At 40.6% G+C, this 15,910-nt stretch overlaps 1 protein-coding gene across 3 annotated transcripts in view; it reads left to right on the top strand.

Moving 5' to 3' along the window:
- LOC131721075 (CREB-regulated transcription coactivator 1-like) overlaps positions 1 to 15,910 on the top strand; it is a 59,567-nt gene that overhangs the window by 25,604 nt on the left and 18,053 nt on the right. For 2 of the 3 annotated variants that reach the window (XM_059014233.1, XM_059014234.1), the window contains exons 8-11: positions 913 to 1,133; positions 3,347 to 3,480; positions 4,266 to 4,481; positions 12,609 to 12,710. In XM_059014233.1, the coding sequence (XP_058870216.1) occupies positions 913 to 1,133; positions 3,347 to 3,480; positions 4,266 to 4,481; positions 12,609 to 12,710 (673 nt within the window). The remainder of the gene's footprint in view (positions 1 to 912; positions 1,134 to 3,346; positions 3,481 to 4,265; positions 4,482 to 12,608; positions 12,711 to 15,910) is intronic. The other variant, XM_059014235.1, reaches the window with a different exon arrangement.

Raw genomic sequence — 15,910 nt, 5'->3', positions numbered from 1 at the left:
TTGATTGACAGCATTCAGAGGGCGTGTTATGTACTAGAACAGAGATTTTCTTTCATCAAGCAGCAAAAATGTACATTACATAAATGAATACTGTATTTACTGACGGATTGATTTGGAACAGTGATTAAACATAGTTTGAACGATAACATTCGAGGCCATTTAGGTAGGTCATTTTGAAGACTTTCTCTAGAGCATGAGGAGATCCTTAGCATGGATTTCTATGCCAGTATAATTACACAGCACTTGATTAAGTCATTCAAATTGGACCAGTCATGATGTCAGTCTCACAGTATTTTTTTCCCATACCGATTTCTTGTGCTTCATAGACTAGTGTAAGTGCTGTGCTACAGTAGGAAGTATTGCTGTATCTAAGAAATGATCAGAATAATAAAAGCCTTTCTGAGTGTGACCGGTTCTTAATTAAAACTGATTAGAGTGAGTCTGGCTGCTGGGAATGTCATTCAACTGAGCTTCCTTGATTTGCATTAAAGCACAAGATTGCTGATTTGTGTCGGGATAAACTGGGAGTCACAGTAATTGCTTAGGCCAAGCTGGGCTCCCTGTACCGGATGGGACTTTATGGGAAATCCTAATGAGACTATCTCAGTTGTTCCAGTGCCAATGAATATTTTTCTGAACACTCTAACATCACACGCAAAAGTATATTTTGGTCATGAAATTCTGCATGCTTACAGAGATTGAGATGAACCAGGGAGTGATCTGAACTGGCACTTGTGTTGCTGTTTTTTTGTGTTTCTTTGATTGAGTTTACCTCTTTAACTACCTCTTTTACCAAGCAGAATGATTACAAACAACATTTTAAAGAAGAAATGAAAATGACAGTTGAAGTTACTTAACTGAAATAGTTTCATCACAGTATAATGCTCGTATTATTTTTCTCTTTGGATTTAGTATATTTCCATCACCTGACCAGGAAACGACCTCGTCTCTGATTCCAGCTGCTCACAACACAGGGGGGTCTCTGCCAGACCTGACAAACATCCACTTCCCTCCTCCTCTCCCCACCCCGCTGGACCCTGAAGACTCGTCCTTCCCAGTTCTGAGCTCCTCCAGCAGCACTGGCAACCTGGCAGCCACCCTCACCCACCTGGGCATCACCACTGCTAATCAAGGTATCCCTGCAGCCATTGCCTTGCACATGCAACAGTATGGCACCTGTACTAGAGGCCGGCAGATTCTCAGAATATATGAGGAATTCCCTTTTTAACATGTGTTTTCAGCAGGTATTAAGTAAACTGAAGCCTGTTACAAATGAGTTAATTTCAGGGCAAGAAAAGCAGCCTTTCCCTCATTTGCCCTCATCTATACAATTGAGTACCAGTCAATGGCAGTGAAGTTCCACACTGAGTGATTTTAAAAGCCGCTTGGAAGCTAGTTTTCCTTTCACTTGGGGTGCAGACATTTTTATTGCCGTACCGAGGCTTTAAACTGACAAGAAACTTGGAAATGCCTTTTCTAATCCTACCTTAGAGTTAATCACTCGGACCGAATTATCTTCCAGTGTTGTATACTGGGATATGTAGTTGTTTGTGGACTTTAATCGCAGGTTAAATCTAGCTCAGGACTACAATCCCACAATTCACTGCATGGATATTGCGCACACTGGGAGACGCAAGTTTCTATGGAAATATAAAAATCAGGAAGCAAAATCAAAAGGACTTTATATCAAATGGATAAAAGACAAAGGAGGCTGTGTTTTCCAGTGGTTAAAGAAAAGTGCTTGTAACCAGGAGGTCCCCGGTTCAAATCCTGGCTCAGTCACTGACTCATTGTGTGACCCTGAGCAAGTCACTTAACCTCCTTGTGCTCTGTCTTTCGGGTGAGACGATGTTGTAAGTGACTCTGCAGCTGATGCATAGTTCACACACCCTAGTCTCTACAAGTCGCCTTGGATAAAGGCGTCTGCTAAATATACAAATAATAATAATAATCACAGCTAAAATATGAGTGATTTTAGTTGGTTTGATCGTGACAGATGCTATATAGGTTCAATTACTCAGATACAGCAAAATTAAAAATAGGAAATATTGTTTGGCTGCATTGTCTATAGGGGTGTTTATAGCTTTAATCGTGAAATATGTAAGCCATATTAATTGTTACCCTTACATAATAGTAAGTGTACAGTGTACGCCAATTGACTTCATATTCAGTATTTTGTCACAGTTGAGACAGCCCATCAGTGCTTGTCTGGTTCCTAGTAGCTAGAACCCAAAACTTTGTCAAGTTGGGTCTTAAGGATCCCAGTGATTCAACAACATGACTAGGTAACCTAATCCTTTATCTCCTACCCTCTGTCCTTAGTCTATCTCCAATTAATTTCTAACTGGTCATGGTAATGGCTAGGGCTAAGTCCACTGACCCTCACTAAATTCATGAGTACTAAATTCACAAGAACCAATAATAGGATTAGTCTTGGTATCGGAAGTTATCAGAAGAATAATCATACTGTGTATAATGTGAAAAGTCTCTGAAATAATGCATAGTTTTGTATATTTTAAGACAGATTAGTTCAGTTAGCAGTCATTATTGTAGGATGAGCACAAGTGATCCCATCAGGAATCTGGGATGGCCCTTTCTGTCTGTCGCACCGTCTCTTTGTATTTCACAATCTGCAAACACGGTCCTAATTGACTAACTGACAGGTAATCAAGAATAATCAATGAAAACACTTTATTATACAAGAGCAAAAACCCTTAAAATAAAACAAAACATTTGAGAAGAGCTGAGGTTTGCTTGGGGTAATGAGTAATGTTTGGTACAGCCGGAGTATTATTGCAATCCCCTGCAAAGGGGGTATAGCAGAGACGGTCATACGTATGTCACACTTCACAGATTCCTCTGTGTATCTGGAAACCACTTATCCAGTTGTCATGAAACTTGGTATCAATGTTATTCAACATAAATTATTGATAATATCAGATTCTGGAGATATAGGGAGATGTCTGTCTACTGTACATCCATCCGCTATGTCAAACTTACATTTTTAAGTGTAACTTAAACACAAGGTTATTTCATTTTAATATGCTTGAACTTGATTTGCTTAAAATGCCAACTATCCAGTTTTCCATTATTCATTACAGTTTCTTATTCTATACTATTCTGTACATACTGTTGATATAATTGTTGTCTCTAATGTTGAATCTATAGCTGTGGTGGGGATATTTATTACTGACATACTTGTTTAAATTATCTAGAATTGGAACAAACTAGTTTGTTTTGGGTAACGCATATTTTTTGGAATACAGCCCGGATATTGCTTCCAGTTTCTGTTGGTGGAGTCCCATTCAGATCAGGTCTTAAGGCTTGTAATTTTCCTCCCCTGCAGTGGTTACAACATCACAGGCAACACTAAGTGGATCCGGCCAGCATCGTCAGCAGGCAGTGGGGCCGCTAACCCTGAACACAGACTCCAGGAGACAGCCACCCCAGCAACTCTCCCCCCCTCTAACCATCTCCCAGGTACAGCTCTCCCCAATGCTTTCCCCTTTAACCATCTCCCAGGTACAGCTCTCCCCAACGCTTTCCCCTCTAACCATCTCCCAGGTACAGCTCTCCCCAATGCTGTCCCCTCCTCTAACCATCTCCCAGGTACAGCTCTCCCCAACGCTTTCCCCTCGAACCATCCCCCAGGTACAGCAGCAGATTTTATACAGGATAAACAGCGGAACAGGGTTAATTGTTCCATTAACTGTTTCCACAGGTCTCAAATGTGGATTTTCTAAAGGAAAAATATGTTCCAGCAAATGTTTGTTTTTATTTTAAAACAGACATCTGGTACTGCAATAGTTTTGCTTGCCTTGGTGAAATGACCCAGGAAGTGCAAGACAGTCTAAAATCATGGCTTGTAAACAGCAATTTCTTTAACCTAGTTTAGTACCATGTGTTTTAAAAGGAAAATACTTCATTATGAATATATAGGCAAATTTACTTAGGTTAAGATAGGCAATGAATTACAAAAATCAATAGATGGCATTGTACGGCCATATTAGGGCAGCAGTGTGAAGTAGTGGTTAGGGCTCTGGGCTCTTGACCAGAGGGTTGTGGGTTCAATCCCAGGTGGAGGACACTGCTGCTGTACCCTTGAGCAAGATATTTAACCTAGATTGCTCCAGTAAAAACCCAACTGTATAAATGGGTAATTGTATGTCAAAATAATGTGATATCTTGTAACAATTGTAAGTCGCCCTGGATAAGGGCATCTGCTAATAAATAATAATTAGTGACCTTTTGTTCTGTTTTTGAAGGCTATCGCGATGGAGGCTCTGACCCTGGAGCAGCAGCTCCCTCTCTACACCTTCTTCACCCAGCCCAACTCACAGGCCCACACCCAGGTAGTGAGCGGCCTGCAGCAGCACAGGCTAGTGCAGCTCCCCGCCCTGTCTGTTTGCACCACATCCACCCTGCCCCAGTCTCCTCCGGGCAGCCAGACGCAGACATCCGTGGGCATCGACATCAATTCGGTGAGCACGGCTCAGGTGCAAACACTTGGAATCTGGCTCTTATCAGCTTAAGGCCCTAGTTTAAAAGGCAAAGAGGAAAAAGTATTAAACTTAGGACTATAAGAATCAGCGGAGGCCATTCAACCCATCAGTGCCTGTCCAGTTCTTAGGTCTTAAAGGATCCCATTGATTCAGTATCAACGACATGGCTTGGTAATCCATTCCATGCCCTCACCACTATCTGTGAAGAAGTGTCTCCTTTGCTGTTTTCAGTCTGTAATCATTTTTTAACTGTGCTTCACTTTTAGTGAAAGTAAAAGCTGTTCATGCAGCAAGTAACAAGCAGGTATTCAACCATTAACAGACCCTAAACATACTGGTTAAAAAAACCAAACCAAACACTTTGCTTATTCGTAGATGTACTGCTGTATTAGGAAGACATATTCACATGGTGTGTGTTATAATCCAGTCTACTTATAAAAAGAATGCAACAGTCCCATACATTTGTGCGTTGGTTGTACTTTAGAGTTTTCCATGTATCTAGAGAATCGCTTGGGTATGTGGAGGTGTCGGTCCAACAGTCTTTATATATACTTGCTAAGGACTTTTTTTTATCACAACTTATTCAGTGTTTCAAAATCTCTGGGCAGTGTGGAGGTTGTCTGTCTGACTGTCAGTCACACTTCCATTTGTTTTCAGTCATCTAGAATCCTTTGTCCAGTTGTGAGGAAACTTGCTAGGGACATTCTTTAGGGAGTATGAAGGCATCTATCTGTATGCTATACTTTTGTACTGCTATATATGGAAATGATGGATTTGGGTCATGGTGATCTACGTGGCATGGCATGAGTGTCTTGCTGGGAATTTAGTATCTGTAAAAGCGTTTATCAGATTGTGATAAATCTTAGTGATGACAATCCATAGCAGATTATTGAGAGCATCAAAATCTGGGTACATGTGAAGAAATCTGTCTGGTTAAGACAATGGAGAGGTATTTGCCAAGTTAGATCAACTGTTATTCGATAGCTGGATGAAACGCCTCTTAATTTAACTGCTGATTAGTAAAGAATAAGAGAGACTTTAGCTGGCTTTGAGAGTTGGGTTAATCTGTGCATTCTATACCTGCTGATGACAAGTTTCCAGTTTCTTATGGTACGTGTCTTCTTTGTGAGAGCTTTGGGTGCCCAAGAAGGCAGAGAAGACGGGAGAGCCATCATTGCTGTAAATTAGAGGTACCGACCCATTGTAAACGCATTGTTCATGTTTCAATCATTGTGCTCCTCTTTAGAGAGCCGCTTATCTGATTTGTAATACATTTTGGTTCCAAGTAAGGCTCTAAAGGTATACATGTTTAAAAGGTAAAGAAAAATAAAATAAAATAAACCTTATTAACATATAGTATTTTAAATGTTTACTGAAGATCTGTTTTATCAGAATGTTGCAATGATTTTAAAATATTGATACATTATAAATCACTGTATTTGAATACTGGGTGTAAAAATTAAATAAGTACAAAAGTAAAATATAAATATGACTAAATACTAAATCAAGTCTACTTTTCCATTTAAAATGTATAGGAATGTTTAAAATGCTTTGACATGTTTATGTTTTTAATCTGTTAAAGATAGGTTCCCTTATAAAAGTTTACCCCCAATTTTCATGATATTTTTGCAGTTTTCCCATGCATTTCCAATGGCTATGCATTTTGCATATTATGTTGCATTAATTTTAACCATGCTTTTATTACAGTTTTTCTAATTTAAAACTAAATAATGTAATCAAAATGAGGGCCGATTTCTAAGTAAGTTTTAAATCATTGAAATAATGTAGGATGCTCTTCACATGTTTGAGGTGAGTGTATGTAGTATTATTATTATTATTATTATTACTATTATTTATTCCTTAGCAGACGTCCTTATCCAGGACGACTTACAGTCGTAAACACAAATACATTTCAAGAATCACAGTACAAGTAATAATACAATTAAAAGCAAGATAAATACAATGACTTTGGTTCTAGCAAGTACAAGTATGACAAAATACGATTCAATAACGGAGCAGATAACAGTGTCAGTGATAGTTACATCAGGATATAATTAAATACAAAATACTACAGATTAAATAACACTTGACAGATTACAGTACTCTAAAGTACAGGATTAAATGCAGTAAAATAGGGGTAAGAAGATGCTTTGTGCACACAGATCTAGTGAGTTAAGCTGTTTCAATCCAAACAAACACAGCATTACTGGATGGAAACCCCATTCGTAATACACTGAAGAGACTTGCATACACTGTTAATCTTGGTACACTGAGAACCACAAGACTCTAAATGTCAAGTGATGCTTCTTGCCCACTCAAAGTGCTCAGAATATAATGTAGAAGACAAGCCTCTACTCTAAGAAACAAGGTCAGCTCTATAAAATACTATGTTTACTGTGAAGTACATGTTTCACCTTCAATCTCTAATAATCCTTTTTACAAGGTGTTCCAGAACCCCCTGCTGTGTTTACAAGAAGCGCATTACGTTACCTTTGCTGTGTCCCATGTTGTCCTACCGCAGCATTACATTGTTATATTTTGTTATGTCATATTGCACTCTTTTTTTAAAGTTTTTTCCCTTATTACTGATAATAATGGAATGAAGAACTAATATTTTATTTATAAATATTTATTTTGAGAAAATAATTGAGAGTAGTGTCCATTATTGCTTAAAAAGAACCTGAGAATAAACGTTTATTCTGGCATTGCAGTTCCAGCTTGGGGGGGTTACTATGCTGGTTTATAGTTGTCTTGGGGGGGTTACTATGCTGGTTTATAGTTGTCTTGGGGGGGTTACTATGCTGGTTTATAGTTGTCTTGGGGGGGTTACTATGCTGGTTTATAGTTGTCTTGGGGGGGTTACTATGCTGGTTTATAGTTGGATTGGGGGGGTTACTGTGCTGGTTTATAGTTGTCTGGGGGGGGTTACTATGCTGGTTTATAGTTGTCTGGGGGGGTTACTATGCTGGTTTATAGTTGTCTTGGGGGGGGTTACTATGCTGGTTTATAGTTGACTTGGGGGGGTTACTATGCTGGTTTATAGTTGTCTTGGTGGGGTTACTATGCTGGTTTATAGTTGTCTTGGGGGGGGGTTACTATGCTGGTTTATAGTTGTCTTGGGGGGGTTACTGTGCTGGTTTATAGTTGTCTTGGGGGGGTTACTATGCTAGTTTATAGTTGGCTTGGGGGGGTTACTATGCTGGTTTATAGTTGGCTATTATTATTATTATTATTATTATTATTATTATTATTTATTCCTTAGCAGACGTCCTTATCCAGGACGACTTACAGTCATAAACACAAATACATTTCAAGAATCACAGTACAAGTAATAATACAATTAAAAGCAAGATAAATACAATGACTTTGGTTCTAGCAAGTACAAGTATGACAAAATACGATTCAATAACGGAGCAGATAACAGTGTCAGTGATAGTTACATCAGGATATAATTAAATACAAAATACTACAGATTAAATAACACTTGACAGATTACAGTACTCTAAAGTACAGGATTAAATGCAGTAAAATAGGGGTAAGAAGATGCTTTGTGCACACAGATCTAGTGAGTTAAGCTGTTTCAATCCAAACAAACACAGCATTACTGGATGGAAACCCAATTCGTAATACACTGAAGAGACTTGCATACACTGTTAATCTTGGTACACTGAGAACCACAAGACTCTAAATGTCAAGTGATGCTTCTTGCCCACTCAAAGTGCTCAGAATATAATGTAGAAGACAAGACTCTAAGAAACAAGGTCAGCTCTATAAAATACTATGTTTACTGTGAAGTACATGTTTCACCTTCAATCTCTAATAATCCTTTTTACAAGGTGTTCCAGAACCCCCTGCTGTGTTTACAAGAAGCGCATTACGTTACCTTTGCTGTGTCCCATGTTGTCCTACCGCAGCATTACATTGTTATATTTTGTTATGTCATATTGCACTCTTTTTTTAAAGTTTTTTCCCTTATTACTGATAATAATGGAATGAAGAACTAATATTTTATTTATAAATATTTATTTTGAGAAAATAATTGAGAGTAGTGTCCATTATTGCTTAAAAAGAACCTGAGAATAAACGTTTATTCTGGCATTGCAGTTCCAGCTTGGGGGGGTTACTATGCTGGTTTATAGTTGGCTTGGGGGGGTTACTATGCTGGTTTATAGTTGTCTTGGGGGGGTTACTATGCTGGTTTATAGTTGTCTTGGGGGGGGTTACTATGCTGGTTTATAGTTGGCTTGGGGGGGTTACTGTGCTGGTTTATAGTTGTCTTGGGGGGGGGTTACTATGCTGGTTTATAGTTGTCTTGGGGGGGTTACTGTGCTGGTTTATAGTTGTCTTGGGGGGGTTACTATGCTGGTTTATAGTTGGATTGGGGGGGTTACTATGCTGGTTTATAGTTGTCTTGGGGGGGTTACTATGCTGGTTTATGGTTGGATTGGGGGGGTTACTGTGCTGGTTTATAGTTGGATTGGGGGGGTTACTATGCTGGTTTATAGTTGTCTTGGGGGGGTTACTGTGCTGGTTTATAGTTGTCTTGGGGGGGTTACTGTGCTGGTTTATAGTTGGATTGGGGGGGTTACTATGCTGGCTTTTAGTTGGCTTGGGGGGGTTACTATGCTGGTTTATAGTTGGCTTGGGGGGGTTACTATGCTGGTTTATAGTTGTCTTGGGGGGGTTACTATGCTGGTTTATAGTTGTCTTGGGGGGGTTACTATGCTGGTTTATAGTTGGATTGGGGGGGTTACTATGCTGGTTTATAGTTGTCTTGGGGGGGTTACTATGCTGGTTTATAGTTGTCTTGGGGGGGTTACTGTGCTGGTTTATAGTTGGCTTGGGGGGGTTACTGTGCTTGCTTATAGTTGGCGTCTTGTAGTTGGCAGTATTTATTCTGCTGTTCTTGCTGTTTGTAAAATACTGCTTTTGATAATAGAATTTTCTGTGTATATGTTTAGTGTTTATGTACAGAAGTTGATATGCACACAATATAAGCGTTTACAAAATGTTATTTCAAGCTGGCAAGACGATTATTATATTATTGTTTATTTCTTAGCAGACGCCCTTATCCAGGGCGACTTACAATTGTTACAAGATATCACATTATTTTTACATACAATTACATTATTTTTTACACATTATTTTACATACAATTACCCATTTATACAGTTGGGTTTTTACTGGAGCAATCTAGTTAAAGTACCTTGCTCAAGGGTGCAGCAGCAGTGTCCCCTGCCTGGGATTGAACCCACAACCCTCCGGTCAAGAGTCCAGAGCCCTAACCACTACATACTGTCGTCTGATTCGGTGAATCAGAATTTTCTGACAGTGACTCACTGTATATAATATAGATGTTCTTAGTATTTCTTTTAAAAATAAATGTTCAGTTCTAAACCATGTGTTGTGTTTTTTAACAAAAGGCTCAATTCATAAAGTCACTCAAAGAATGTATTGTATTTTGCCCATATTTAAAAAAAAGAAATCAACGAAACTTTCATGGTGTTGTAGGGTCCTCCAGTAACAGATTTTTTTTTTTTTGTACCATTATTTCTATGAAACCCAAACATTTTACTGAATAATTCATTTTTTTTTTATTATTATTTATTTTTTTAATACTTTAATTGAAGAGGAACATCTGAACTATTGTATAATATTCTCCTAAACCAAAAAATACCAATTTAAAGTCTTTGCTACAATTTTTTTTTTAATGAATTTCAAAGATAGAAAGGCAGTCGTCTAAAAATTTGTAAAAATAAATCACAAAATCCCTCGGGTGAAGTAATCAATCAATCAGTCTTTATTTTATATAGCGCCTTTCATAGTGGACCACCGTCACAAAGCACTTTACAAGATGCAGTAACAAGAAAATTCATAATACTTCAAATACAGAGAAATGCATCATACATGATATACAGTAAAAACAATGCATAATACATGATACAGTTTTAAAAAAGTATAATACATTAAATACAGTGAAAAATGCATAATGCATGAAATAGTAGCAACAACACAGCAGCTAATAGCAGATATCAGGCTTAAAGAGCATGGAAAGCGAGAGAGAACAGGTGGGTCTTGAGAGTTGATTTAAAGCGAGTGACGGTGGGAGCATCACACACCAAAGCTGGGAGAGCGTTCCAAAGAGTCGGAGCCATGAAGCTAAACGAGCGCTCTCCGAGTGTGGTGCACTTTTGTTTGTGGATAACAAGCAGACCAGAGTCGGAGGACCTCAGCTTGCGGGCAGGGACACAGCGGGTCAGCAAGATGAGGTACTCGGGACCTGTGTGAGGAAGAGCATTGTAGGGGAGCAGGAGAGTTTTGAAAGTAATCCTGAAATTTACAGGTAGCCAGTGCAGCTGGGCAAGACGGGGGGGTGATGTGATCACGTTTTTTACATCTGGTAAGGATCCTGGCAGCGGCATTCTGAACTAGCTGCAGTCGGTTTATGGTGTGTGCTGGGAGACCACCATATAGAGAGTTGCAGGAGTCGAGAGGAGACAAATGCATGACAAAGTATCTCCGCATCCGGATGGGAAAGGTAGGGACGGACTTTGGAGATGTTTCAAAGATGATAGAAGGAAGGTTTGACCACAGAGGAGATGTGGGCATCAAAGTCAAGAAGTACACCAAGGCTTCGTACTGTGGGGGAAGGCAGCAGCAGACAGTTTCCGAGGTTCAGGGCAGCTATATTGAGATTCTTAAGTTGAGTTTTAGATCCTACTAGGAGTTCAGATTTGCTAGTGTTCAGCTGAAGAAAATTGGCAGACATCCAGGCCTCAATGTCTTGAATGCAAGCCGAGAGCTGGACCATGGCAGAGGGGCTACCAGGGTCGAGTTTTAAGTAGAGCTTGGTGTCGTCCGCATAGGAGTGAAACATGAGGCTGTGTTGGCGGATGAGGTGACCCAAGGGAAGCATGTAGATATTGAAGAGAAGGGGCCCAAGAACAGATCCTTGATGGACACCACAAGTGACATCAATGTTTTTCAACAAAACTTTGTGGACGTATTGTGAGGTCACTCATGTCATAGAATAACAAGCTTGTATACAAGTATCTCTTTGAAAACACTAAGTGGAATACATAGTAATACAAAATAAATAAATAAATATAGTGCTGGGGGGTAAGAGCACCAATTCCAAGGTGCTTGTGTGAACTTTCATATATGAAAATGTGAGCTGTGAGGTTCTTCATTTATCAGGTTTATGAGTCACCATTTCACAGCCCTATTTCATTTGGGAATGTCTAATTCAAGGTAACAATGGAACTCATTTGAAGTGTGGGTAAGGAATAACAAACTGAGCATTATAATAAAGTGATCTGATTTTATTTACCGGTGGCATGCTATTGTGTGCTGTTTGCAACCACAGTGGTTCTGGGTTGTGTCTCCAATATTGAGTTTTTAGCTTGCTTTAAGCTTGTCTGGAGAAATCTAACTGCCAGCACTGAGTGGACTTCCTCATTCCACTCACTTCATCTGGCACTGTAACTTTTCAACTCTGTCAGCCCCACCTACTTTATTTAGCCTTTATTTATTCCATGATTAGTATTTATTCTTTACTCCCGTCTAAAGTACAGGTAGCTTTTTCAATGTGGGGCGAAAAAGAGAAAAGGTTAAATATCTGTATTGGAGCAACATAACCCAGAACCACTCGGAATGATGGCAAACACCCTGCCTTTTACTTTAGCATGCAAAAAAATACAAACAGTAAATATTGTTGTTGAACTTTGTTGTTGAACTTTCTCAATGTTTAAAAAGATGCGGTGCATCTCAAGTTTCTCTTTTTACTAAAACAGCTTGCAGTCAGAAAAGGAAGTGCCTGAACCAATGAGAAAGCTCCATTACCTTGTTGTAACCAATCAGTGATGAAAAAGCAGGGATCCTGCCTGGAAGACCGACCAATGTCTTTAATTAATGTATGCTTGCACAATTTGCAAGTATGTTGTTGGAGGCCAGTTATAAAAGGGGCCAGAAATTGGATGTGTTTGTAGTTTGAGATGTGCAGAAAATGTAGTGCAATAATCATCTACCAGGTGGATAAAACCAGTAAAGGAATTTGTCAATGGTCAAATGAAGCTCTTGTCTTTAACACCTATGTTGATCCTGTAGGCTTCACTCCAGCAGTACCGCAGTAATGCTGGGTCGCCAGCCAACCAGTCTCCCACCTCTCCTGTCTCCAATCAAGGCTTCTCTCCTGGCAGCTCCCCTCAAGTAAGGGCCACCGTGCTTCCAAGGGCCTTGCTTTCCGTTTTCAGTGCAGCCTTCCATCACTGACCCATGGTCCCACTGCTCACTGTGCTTGTCTGCATCACACCTCACCACGGCAACCTTGTATTCTCCGTTGTTTGTTTATTGTATTTATTTATCAGGGACACATACAATTATAACACAAGTGTCACTTACATGACACAAGATGCTTTGCATTTTCAATTTAGCCAATAGGCTAATTTCTATTGACAGTCCCCGGGCAGACATTGATGACAACTGTAATAAATCTCCATATTACTTCTATTCTAAACTATAGCAATAACCACCTATTGAATTTGATTTAAAAATACATACAACATTGAAGTCGTAAATTACGTATTTAAAGTGCATAACAAAGAGCAGCATACATAATCAAGTTACAGTACAATTTATATAATCTAAATATCCAATATACGCAATACAAATTCAAATACATCCTGAAGAAATTAATGATGGCATAATTGATTATGTTTCAACCAAGCCTTAAGTTTATTACAAAATATTTTAAAATCCCTGTTGACTGTCAGAGTGCTTTGATTATCTGTCGCTGCAGTGTGTCTTTCATGTTGTTGCTGCTTTTCACAGTCATCTTTACTTTGGAAATCTGTTGATAGCAACTCGAAAAAAAGAGAATTGACCTTAAAGCAGAACGCATAAAATATTTTTTTTTTTTACTGTTCCCTTACATTTGTTTTCAGTGATCAATCTGTTTTAAGTTTCTATGCCTGCCCTAGATATAATGTAGATGCCAAAGTGTCTTTATAGAAGTAAGAGTCAGTGCCATCAAGTGCACAGGATTATATTGCCAGCAACACTAATGGAAACTTGTGTGTGTATATATATATATATATATATATATATATATATATATATATATATATATATATATATATATATATATATATAATGGCAGCAACTAGAGCTGAAGAGCAGCTCCTGCACTCAGGTGAAAGCTCCTTCATACTGTGGTAGGGTAGCTGGACAGTCTAGGCTGGCTGGCGTCAACAATAGCACACCCAGGAGACAGGAGACGACAGTTTTTGCAGTTTTATGCACTACTTGCCGCACTTTTTACAAACAAAAACAAGAGCGCTAAACAATAAAACAAACAAATCCAAAACAAAACTGCACCCAAGCAAAGCTATACCTGTGTAGTGACAGGGGCCGCCTTCTGGTCTCAGTCAATTCTCTAAACTAACTGCATAGGAGCTGTCAACCAGCTCCTCTGTTATACAGGGCGCCACCCCCAATAGCAACCAGTTAACCAACAGGGTGCCACCCCCAATAGCAACCAGTTAACCAACAGGGCGCCGCCCCCAATAGCAACCAGTTAATCAACAGGGTGCCATCCCCAATAGCAACCAGTTAACCAACAGGGTGCCACCCCCAATAGCAACCAGTTAACCAACAGGGCGCCGCCCCCAATAGCAACCAGTTAATCAACAGGGTGCCATCCCCAATAGCAACCAGTTAATCAACAGGGTGCCACCCCCAATAGCAACCAGTTAACCAACAGGGCGCCGCCCCCAATAGCAACCAGTTAACCAACAGGGCGCCACCCCCAATAGCAACCAGTTAACCAACAGGGCTCCGCCCCCAATAGCAACCAGTTAACCAACAGGGCTCCGCCCCCAATAGCAACCAGTTAACCAACAGGGCGCCGCCCCCAATAGCAACCAGTTAATCAACAGGGTGCCATCCCCAATAGCAACCAGTTAATCAACAGGGTGCCACCCCCAATAGCAACCAGTTAACCAACAGGGCGCCGCCCCCAATAGCAACCAGTTAACCAACAGGGCGCCACCCCCAATAGCAACCAGTTAACCAACAGGGCTCCGCCCCCAATAGCAACCAGTTAACCAACAGGGCTCCACCCCCAATAGCAACCAGTTAACCAACAGGGCTCCACCCCCAATAGCAACCAGTTAACCAACAGGGCGCCATCCCCAATAGCAACCAGTTAACCAACAGGGCTCCACCCCCAATAGCAACCAGTTAACCAACAGGGCTCCACCCCCAATAGCAACCAGTTAACCAACAGGGTGCCACCCCCAATAGCAACCAGTTAACCAACAGCGCTCCACCTCCAATAGCAACCAGTTAACCAACAGGGCGCCGCCCCCAATAGCAACCAGTTAACCAACAGGGCTCCACCCCCAATAGCAACCAGTTAAACAACAGGGCTCCACCCCCAATAGCAACCAGTTAACCAACAGGGCTCCACCCCCAATAGCAACCAGTTAACCAACAGGGTGCCACCCCCAATAGCAACCAGTTAACCAACAGGGCTCCGCGCCACCCCCAATAGCAACCAGTTAACCAACAGGGCTCTGCCCCCAATAGCAACCAGTTAACCAACAGGGCGCCATCCCCAATAGCAACCAGTTAACCAACAGGGCGCCATCCCCAATAGCAACCTGTTAACCAATTCCACACGTTTTTGTAGGGATGGGATTTTGCCAACCTTCAAATTCTAAATAAACCACACTTAATTTACAAAACTAACACACACACAATCTCGCACACACAATATGTACATAATGACACATGCAGGTTCTCTGCCCTCCTCGCATAGTAATTCTGTATTTACAGATAGAACCACTCAGGGTGACTTGCGTAAAATGATAAGGGGGCAGTAAGAAACTACAAGGAACAAGCCGGTGTTATGCAATGAAACACAGGGAAACTGTTTCTGTCCACTAGTTAAAGGGAAGTCTCAAGTAGTATTTAGCTTACCTGAATTCTTCTCCCTGGGTTAGCTAGAACCACCCTCGCATATTCAGTTTGTGTAAATGTATGTACAGCCCATATTGAGTCCCTGCTCACTGCCATGAGTAAGAGATGTTTGCTTCTCCTTCCCAGAATCCTACTGCAAAATTACATTGTAGAGCGGTCAAGAGATCACTTCATGTTTCCATAGCACAAACCAGGCCTGCACACCTGCCCAATTCCAGAGAGGGACCATAGCACAAACCAGGCCTGCGCACCTGCCCAATTCCAGAGAGGGACCATAGCACAAACCAGGCCTGCGCACCTGCCCAATTCCAGAGAGGGACCATAGCACAAACCAGGCCTGCGCACCTGCCCAATTCCAGAGAGGGACCATAGCACAAACCAGGCCTGCGCACCTGCCCAATTCCAGAGAGGGACCATAGCACAAACCA

This window comes from Acipenser ruthenus, chromosome 47 (genome assembly GCF_902713425.1).
Source record: "Acipenser ruthenus chromosome 47, fAciRut3.2 maternal haplotype, whole genome shotgun sequence".
NCBI lineage: Eukaryota > Metazoa > Chordata > Actinopteri > Acipenseriformes > Acipenseridae > Acipenser > Acipenser ruthenus.
This window is presented reverse-complemented; position numbering and strand designations above follow the sequence as displayed.